Genomic DNA, 10551 nt, shown 5'->3' with positions numbered 1-10551 from the left:
AAAGGTAAATACGTAGCAAATAGTAGAAAATACTTAAAAAAATTATATATAAAGTGATAAAAAAAATTTACATGTCAATAATTTTAATGTAGACATAATATATAATAAGACAAAATATAATGTTTGAATTATGTAACTAACCTCACTGTGACTTTAATATTATTATTTTACATAAAAAATATTATTAAATAAGTACTTATATAAAATACATAATAAAATATAAATTAAATAGATGTAAAATAACACATATATACACATTTTTTATTTACATATTATTAGTCACTATGACTAATAGTCTTAAATGAAACCTAACCACAAAATATTTTTTATACATGTTATTATCTATTAGTAGCAAACATTTACTAAATGTTTAAAGAACTCAACTAAGTACCTACTACTAGTTTTAATTTGCTATATTATTCCGCGGCTTCATTTATTTATTTTAATTCTTTTATCATTTATTAAACTTATTATTGTTAATGCAAAGCGGACCGGCCCGTCCCAATCCGCTCCACCCTGCCTAGGTCCGTCTCATAAACGGAGTGGACCGGCCCGCCTCGCCAACTAAAATGGGTTCAAAATACTAGCCCGTCCCGCTTTATGGCGGATTGGCGGGTCAGCGGGCTAGCCCGCTTGATTTTTTTTTGAAAAATAAAATTCATTAAAATTAACTAAAAAATAATAATTAAAAAATCAAATACAAATAAAAAATAGTCAAATTATAATATAATTTTTTTACTATCTTTTTTTTAATTTCTAACTTCAATAAAATTGTTCAAAATAATATTTGTCAATAGAACTATCTTTATTTTAAAAAATAAGTAACATAATTCGAACAAATATACGAAATTGTAAAATAAAATAAAATAAATAAAGTTAATAATTAAAAGAAGAATAAAAATAAAACCAAAAAAAGTGTTTAAAAATTTTATAATAGTAATCATTCTTTTATTTAATAAAAATAAATAAATAAAAATTTTCGACCTGGCGGACTGGCCCACCCCGCTACGCCAAAACCCGTCAATTTAGCGGATTTTTTTAATTGAGCGGGTTTCAAATCCTAGCCCGATCTGCTCTTTTTAGCGGGTCGGCCGACAGGTTAATCTATTTTGCCATCCTCTGGTTATAGCAACGACCTTGACCATGTGACCCACATAGATTACATCCCACAAAACACTTTCTAAAAGTCATCTAATTGCAATGCTGACATCCCTATAAGAATTTCTTTTTTCTTTTTGAATAATATAATTAGTAGAGTCTTTATTAATTACCTTAATCCTATCCCACTATAAAGTATAAACCATATGCTGAGGTGTTAGTGAGTAGGTTCCAAGAAAAAGATAAAGAAAAAAAAAAGTGATGACATTGATGCATAGATTCATGCTCTCATAATTAATAGTGTCACTCTATAAATACAAATAGCTTCTCATAGTTGAACCATATTAACTCTTATATGCTCTCTTCTATTATTATTTCTTATTACTAGTACTTCTCTGTTCTCTATGGAGCTTGAAAATTGCCAGTGTCTAAGCATGATTACAAGTTATGAGAGAATTGGTGGTGGCTATGATGATTCTTCTTCTTCTTCTTCTTCCATTATTGTGTGTGTGAATGATGAAGAATCTATGACAAGATTGAAGATGGCTTGTTGGAGAACATTGTGGAGGAAGATCAAGAAGGAGAAGAAGAGATTCTTCAACAATAATAAGAAGAACTCTTCTTCTTCTTCACATGTTCTTCATTATCAATATGATCCTAACTCATACTTGCAGAACTTTGATGATGGCTACTACTGTTCTTCCTCTGATCCTGACATATTCTCTAGGTCATTCTCTGCTAGATTTGCCATGCCTTCCAAGTTTTTTGAGAAGAATAATGATGAAGTAGCCATTGAAGAAGGAGAAGAAGAAGAAGAAGAAGAAATTCTAGATCAATGATGATTATTAAGATAAGAGCAACTTAATTAATTAATTAGTGTACATTTTTAGTATCCCTTCTCCCTATTATTATTACCATGAAAGGAGATTAATCCTAGGTAGTTCTTTTGTATAAAAAGTTTTCATTTTTATGTTGAATTATGATGTAATCCTCTGTACATATAACAAAAAAAATGTGGTATTTTTTAAAGATATGTCTCTTGGTATTTTATTTTTTTATTAAACAGGTTTAAATATTTTGCTGAATTATGAATAGATTAGCCAAGTTGTTAATTTTTTTTTCTGACTATTAGATGCTAAAAAAGTGAGTGTTCTCACTTCTCATTAATGTGGCCAATTTAATTTCTTCTTTATTATGATATAATATACTACTAGTAATATTAGGAGACAAAAAAAACTGCGAGAATTTATCTTATTTAATATTTATTAATTATCGCAATAATTAATAAATATTAAATAAGACAAATTATAATTGTTTTGACTAATTTTCTTTAATTACCAATCATTTTCGTTATACATAAGATTAGCCAACTTGAATGTAAATCTATTTGACTATTTTAAGGGGTTAAAAAAAGTGAGTGTTCTCATTATCATCATCATCATGAGTGCTGATGCTTCTATTTTCTTGTTTATTCTGTCTTCTCCTTTTGTTCCTTTTCATCTTTTTCTCCAAACAAGTGATGTAGTTGATGACAGAATTTCATCCAATTTGGTATTTCAATGGGCCCTATGACTCATTACACACAACTTTTGAGTCATTTTAGAGTCTCAATCTAACAACAATTTCATAAAAAAAAAAAAAAAAAAAAAAAAAAAAAAAAAAAACAGCATTCACAATATCATTAAAGAATCAATATGCATGCCTTGGTGCCTACAACCTTAAAATCTTCATAGCTTGCTTACACTGCAAAATCATTACCAATAATAATAACCATAATTAAAAATCACAATTTTTCATCACAAACTTGGATTTGATATTATTATTATTCCGAGACTAAAGGTGTGTTTAGTTTATGTTTATGTTTTTATTTTTTGCTTTTTTTTTTTTTTACAATTTTATGAAAAAAATAGGATGTAAAAACAGAAATATAATTTTATTATTTTTATACTTTTAACAAATTAAAAAATAAAAATAAAAAATACAAGCCAAATCGCACCTAAGATATTTTATTTCATCCTAATAACTATCCCTAATAAGGAATTAAAGACATTGTATGCTAAGAGTTTTAGCAAGGAATTTGTCTACTACTAATATTATTATACCAACCAACAAAAGGATTAATAATTAAAGAACTTGTATATTTTAATCATGGTGTGGTCCTATATATATACATAAGAAACTGCTGATATTTATGGACCACATCATCTGCTTAACCAGAAAAAGGAGTTAACTGCAGCAAGCCATGTGCTGTGTGTGTGTGAACATGATGTGTAAGTGTAAGTGCTATCCAACTCTCCTTCAATTCTTTATCACTTGGGAATTTATTTCTCCTTTTCTATCCACAAATCTTTTCTTCTTTTTTTTTTTAATATTTATTTTTATTATGTTTTTTAGCTAGCTTCTTTTTCTACAGGACCTGATTCAGCTATTTAATGCTAAAAAGTAGAAAGTAATCCATGCAGAAAAAAGCAGGGGAAAAAAGTAGACAGCGTATAATTTGTTTTAACGGTTCCCATAGCATTTTTTTTAATGAAGATCTAATATATATTATACGAAGAGTTTTAAGTGTACTGAAAATACTGGTATTCTAATTATTTTAATCGTGGATTTAAATTATAAAAAATATATATAATATATATTAATTAAAATTAACGGTTAAAATAACTGAAATACCGATATTTTCAGTACATTTAAAATTTTTCTTATATTATAATATTGTACAAGTATTAATTTATATTTATTATATTCCAACTTCTACAAATAGAGCACCTAATTAAATGATAGTGTAGTCTATTTTATTCTTTTAAACAAAAGTAGTAAAATTACCATTAATTTTAATTACTAAAATAGTAATTCATAGGACAATCAAATCAATCACTGAACTGTGAACTAAATCGTCAATTTTCTTTTTTATATATAATCAACAGAACTAAAGTTAAATAAAAATAAAAAAAATTATTTTGAAAAAGATATCTCTAGCTAATATCAACAGAAAATTAAAAAAAAAATCACACTAATAAATAAATTATAAACATCTAAATAAAAAATTTAGTGTGTCCAAATTTATTTAATTCATTCACAGTCTTTTTTTTTTTTTTAAATACGTGATTAAGTATCACATTTCATTTTTTAATTAGCAAAATCTATCAATTAAACAAGAGAATACTATATTGTGTTCATGCACAAATTAAATCATTATTATCTTTATTTTTCACATTAATCCCACTTTAATATAAAAATTCTTAAATTTTTAAGATTAATTATAACCTACTTGTTCATATTCCTAAATATTTAAGTAAATTTTATAGAAATCACCTTAATTAAAGTAGCTCTTCAAGTTTTGTCAACATTAATTATAAAAGTACTTACAAATAACTAACTAAAATAATGATCACATCTACAACTAGAATTGAACATTGAATCATTGTTGAATTTGAGTATATTAATTCTTACCCACTTCTAACCATGAAATTCAAAAGCACAGTAACATTTTTACCATCATATATGAATGAACTAAAATCAAATAAATATAGCAAAAGCAATAGGGAACTTTTTTTTCTTGGATTCTTATTGGTTCATCTTTATTACCTACCTATCACTGAAGGGGTTCAGCCTACAGAATCTTTGAGACAGTTGCATTGGTGGCTCATGGAATTTAATGCTTGTCCTTATAAGTAAGCTACCATTATAACCCTACCATACCTTCTCATTATACATTGGACCATGCTGTCTAACCATGCCAACAATGTCCTTACAAAATTAGAGACAAGGACACACTTGGGACCTCCATAAATTCACTACCCAATTAAGGAAAAAACATTTTTGGAACATCAAAATTATTTTGTATTTTATGAGGATATTTATTTTTTAATTTTAGTATGGTTTTTGCTTTTTTAATTTTGAATATTCAAGACTAATCACTAAACTATATATAAAATTACCACTTTTTTCAAAAATATAATCTCTTAATTTTTTTATCATTAGATTTTATTGCATTTTTTTTATGGCATTGGTTGTTGAATTGTGACACAAGCTTTTATTCAGTGATCCAGAAAAAAAATTTTAAGATTTAAAATTTTAAATCCACATATAAAATTTAAAGTTAAAAACTTCGGCTAATTTGTTTTATATGGAAAAAATATTGGTGTTTTTGTTTAATATATAATTATTTGGTATAATTACAGGTGGGTAGATTTTGCACGTGAAGGGTCAACACGTAGTGTGTGTTGGACACACGTGTCATCATTCTCATAACGTGCAAGGTACGTGTTAGACACGTGTCATCATCCTGACAACACGCAGAGTGTGTGTTGAAAACGTGTCAATATTCTGACTTGTATTAGCTAGACACCATTTTTGCACATCTACAATACTGTAATACACTTCAAATATCAATATTCAACTAAATCACTATCTTTATCTCCATATTAAAAATAATTTCTGAAAAAAGTTCTGAATAAAAACAAAATATATTTATATCATTTCATTCAATGGTGTTGATATATCGCAAGTAATAATCAAATGTCCAATTTTGTATGTTTCATATACATTAGTAATATTAAGGAGACAAAATCTAGAATTATCTTATTTAGATTGACATTTATAATTTTATGTATATAATATTTAAAATTATATATTTATTAAATTTAATATTATATATTTATTTTAAAAATAATTAATAAATATAAAATAAAATAACTTTAAATTAATTTAGATTAATTTTTATTGTTTTTCAAACATTTTTGGCCCTACACATATGTGCTATGCTTCTAATATAAGGTTCAAAAAAGAAGGAAAATATTCTAACAAATAATCTCTGCTCTAATAATAAATGCAACAAATAACCTCATGCTTTCGATAGCTCATATGTCATCATAACATTAACCAAATAAATGGCAGTTTAGTCACAGGAAAAACAAAAGAGATTGAATCATTGAAAAGGACTTATCTCTTAATGAATTGATGTTGAAATTTAATAGTAAATTAGTATAATAATCTAAATACTAGGATTGTGATTTAAATACTAGGCAGTCTAACCGGAGGGAATATAATTTTATAAAATGTGTTGTGTATAATTGTTTTTAATAGTTGGTAAAAGTATATAAATGACTTCATATTTTAGAAAAATGCTAAATAAACAAATATATATTTGTAACCAAGTCTACAATTAAGTCTTATTATATTTTAATGAACATCTCAATATATCTCAATTCTCACCTTATTTAAAGTGTCAATTTACATAATTTTAGTGATTTTTATTATGCCAATAAACTATAAAAAAAACTTAATTAAACTTAACTACCAAAAAAATTTGATCATATACGTTGTAGCACCATTCTATATTGATATATTTTAATAAACTTCTTAGTTTTTACGTCAATAAATTATGATAAAAATTCATATGCAGTTATCTTTTATGTGAAGTTAATATTTTTTATTTAAAAAATTGACTAAATTATCATCTAATAATTTTTAACTATAAATTTTATATGTAAACAATTGTATGTGAGTTTTTATCGTAAATTATATATATAAAAACAAAAAACTTTTTCTCGATCTATTTAAAAGACTTTGGAGAAAATAAACTTGGAACAGTAGCCCCATGCCCCCATCCTTTAGTTACAAATGGAATTGGAACCACACAATCTATATATATGTGTGTGAGCGTGTGTGTCAATATATAGCAGATAGGCATGATTGCTACATATCATGCAAAGAAATTAAAAATTGGTTGGTGGTAGGCCTCAGTAATTATTAATATGGATGGAAACCGTAACTTTTATTAAGTCACATGCAATCAAACAAGTTCTATTAGTAAATATTAAATAACACTCGATCAAGAAGGTGTAATGAGATTCAGTGATGCACATGGCTAAAATAAAGAGTACAATTAAATAATACCTAATAAAACAAATCAAATATATATGATGGTGCCTAGAAAGTTTGTATGTTTAGAACGTGGACGAAGAGATTAAAAATATTTTTTTTTAAGACGTTTATATATATTATGATATTATTGGACATTTTTATTAAATTAGTTAATAATTTATTTTTTTATAAATTAAAATAAAATTATAAATCCAATTGTTTGCATTATAATTATTAGACCCGATTTGATCCGATCGATTTACACAATTTGAATCGAACCATGTTTAAATTTTTTGATAAAAAAATATATATATATATTCTTGATTTTTATTTAAAACAAAAAAAAATCAAAAAAACATGGTCCAGTAGATTTTATAAATTGGTCAGTTCGACTGAATATGATAACAATTGAGTTTATTGTTATTGTTATAAAAAAATTGGTTTTATTCTGATTTGTTAAGAAATTAAAAAATAACCATTAATACGTTCAATAATAATACGACACATAAGTGTCTTTATATGTATAGAATTTATAGAGATTTTACCCTCTAATAATGTCACTATAAAAAAATAATTTATTATCATGCTTTAAAAGTATGTCAAAAAATGAAAAAAAAAATATAAGAATAAAAATCATGTTTTTAAATTATCGACACGCTTTTAAAATGATCATATCTGCGACTGTATCAATTGTTTTATCACCATATTTTTATCGATTTATTAACATACTTAATTTTTTGGCACATTTTTATATGTCTATTACAACATTGAATTCAAATTAAACCATAATCTTCCTTTAAATTAAATTTACAAAAGAAAAAACTTCTATAAACTTTACATTCTTGCTACTTAACAAGAACAAAAGTTAGCTTCCTCCTCAAGAGTAGTTTGCTTCAAATTCTTTTCTAAATGAAAAATAAAGGAAAAATTTCGACTTCCAACACATACACTAATTAAATTAATTAATTTCTTGGAAGAAATAAACTCTTTATTTAGTTCCATCAAAATTGTTTTAAAAACTATATCATTTCCCATTCCACAATAAGAATTTAAACCAAACAAACACTCAAATGAAGAAGTTTCACTCAGAAAACAAAATTCGAAACAAACAAACCCTAATAACAAAACGAAAATATTTAGTAACAAAAAAAATTTAATCAAAATCAATCGAAATTTATTTTATTTAGTATTCATTAATTACTGCAGCAATTAATAAATATTAAATAAAACAAATTCTGACGATTTTTTTGTCTTTCTAACATTACCATTACCGTAACAAAAACCTTAAACCATTGAAACACCACATACAACAATCACTAAGTAAATACTGCAATCTATGAAAATCCCTCTAATGGCTTGATATGCAACCAAACCTCTCTCCAAGAGTCTCACTGCATCTCCCCAGCTTTGTAGATCCACAGGGTCTTCATTTACGCCATTGGTTTCTTCTAGAAGCTTCGCTTTTTCGCTATACAAGCGACTCAGCACGATTGTGACATTGGTTATCAAGAGTATGTAAAGTGGTCTCATGGCTTCCACCCTAGCCGAAATCATGTAACAGAAAACAACTATCATTGCTATCATCAAAGAGCTGAGGGCTCGTTTTGTCTCCGATGCTATGATGCATGCGTTGAGCTCTCTTGAGGAGAAGAATGGTGCCGGCTTAGGCGGTCCGGTTCTCTTTGACCGCTTTGCTTCAAGGGCTGCTTTCATCTGAGCAGCCTTTGAAGCTAGCGGCAGTTTTATTTTGCCACTATTGTTTTCGTAGCCATCAATATTCTTTGACATATTATCTTCTTCGGAATCTTGTTGCTCCAATTGTTTCTGAATGTCATAATCTTTAAAATTTGAGTACCTAAATCCACCCTGATGTTTTAACCTTGACAAAGCTGTAGAGGAATCTTGTTCATTCTCAGAACCACCTAAAAAAAATGACAACAATAATCTCAAAAATTATGGATCTATCTAAATGTATATTATTAAATAGTCGACTTCACGTGAAATTGATAGTTGAGAGTCATTAGATGAAAATTTAGTCAGATCAGTCAAATCATCTAACGGCTCTCAGCTATCAACTTCACGTGAAGTCAACTGCGCCTGAGTTTCTACCATAATTTAATATCATATCAATGCATCGATATTAAATTCAATATAATTATAAATTTGCATGACCTAAAAATATAACATGTATGTATTCGTTGTTGTAAATATTATGAAATTTCTTTGCATTTTAACTTATTATTTTCCCTTTTTCATTCAAATATTAAAAATCAAATTATATGAAATATAACTGAAGCATGCATAAGATCATGCATTTCTAATCTGGTGTCATCACCTACACTGTCAGATTCCTCTCACACTAACTAGTCACTATTTTCTAAGGGTTATTACATAATTGCAATTTTTATTTTATTTTTTATTGCTGCATGCATAAGATCATGCATTTCCAATCGTCAAACAATTATGGAGATGAATTGCAATGACAATTTTATTATTGTATCGGGTGATGATTATTCCAAGGGAATTTAGTTCTTTAAAAATTTTATTAATTGGATTGCAAATATAATCGTGATCATATATTACCAAGAAGATTGATTAATTGATATCTAAATTTTGTAACCATAAATATAATTAGTTCCTTTCATAAATTTCGTTTTAAACCTTAGCAGGTAAAAATTGAATCAAACTAATTGTTTTTGCAAATAAAAACATTAAATGTGAATATTACCCATGTACTCTTCTTCATATTCAGAAGCAAATGCAGGGGACAAAGATTGAGGACGCAAATGACGAAGAAGATCTTCAGCATTGTCCAAATGCTTATCGAAATTTCCTAATGATTGCGTTTGGTAATGATGGGGTTGCCTTGGGGAGGAGGTTCCAGAGGGAGGTTGCGGAGGAAGGGTATTGATCTTACCAGTAATCAATGCCATTCTGTCGCTACCTCTCTCTGCGATCCTCCTCCTCCTCTCTTCCTTTTCCCTTTCCTTTGCGGCCGCTTTTCCATTGTTGCTAGTAGCCATCTTTCTCCCTCTCCTTCTCCTTTTTTTTTCTTCTCTTTGTTTTGTTTTCTTTGTTTGTGTTCTGAAAAGGTCTTTCTGTTATTTCTGTTATGAGAATCTTTAGCATTGAAGTACGCATGTTTTCACCAATGCCATTTGATAAGACATTTTCTATTTTCCTCACACCAATGACTACCCACCTCTCAATTCTAATCAACATTTAATACATAGATAACTTATTAGTAGCATGGCCAAAATAATTCACATAGATACATAGATACATTTTCTATTATTATTATTATTATTATTATTATTATTATTATTATTATTTACCACGTGTATTAAATTTATATTTTTATTACAATTTAGTTTCTGTATAATGTTTATTAAATATATTCTATATGTAGCACATTCTCTTCTCTGTATATAATATATACTTTTAAAATTCTATTCATTTTATTTATAGGAGGGTACAAATAAAAAGTATTGATTACTAAATTGATTATCTCATTACTTTATCAGTTTATCTGTATGATATCTCTATATATCGCAAGTAGTTAAATTCTATTTGTGTAAGACGAAA

The 10551-nt window shown here is 27.0% G+C and overlaps 2 protein-coding genes across 2 annotated transcripts; one reads left to right on the top strand and one right to left on the bottom strand.

The window, feature by feature from the left end:
* The first annotated feature begins 1502 nt into the window (after positions 1-1502).
* On the top strand, positions 1503-1937 carry LOC148543541 (uncharacterized). The gene has a single exon (XM_088498178.1). It carries the CDS (start codon positions 1503-1505, stop codon positions 1935-1937), a length of 435 nt encoding a protein of 144 aa, XP_088354304.1.
* Positions 1938-8226: 6289 nt separating this feature from the next.
* Positions 8227-10028, bottom strand: LOC107614637 (uncharacterized). Its single transcript, XM_016316778.3, has 2 exons — positions 9695-10028; positions 8227-8888 (listed from the first exon to the last, which is right to left on the bottom strand). Exons 1-2 carry the CDS (start codon positions 9987-9989, stop codon positions 8251-8253), a joined length of 933 nt encoding a protein of 310 aa, XP_016172264.1. The 5' UTR covers positions 9990-10028; the 3' UTR covers positions 8227-8250.
* Between the last annotated feature and the right edge of the window lie 523 nt (positions 10029-10551).

The sequence above is a fragment of the Arachis ipaensis genome, chromosome B9 (genome assembly GCF_059453495.1).
Source record: "Arachis ipaensis isolate K30076 ecotype BB chromosome B9, ASM5945349v1, whole genome shotgun sequence".
In the NCBI taxonomy this organism is placed as follows: Eukaryota; Viridiplantae; Streptophyta; class Magnoliopsida; order Fabales; family Fabaceae; genus Arachis; species Arachis ipaensis.
The sequence above is the reverse complement of the archived record's forward strand: the minus strand, read 5'-3'. Positions and strand labels throughout refer to the sequence as shown.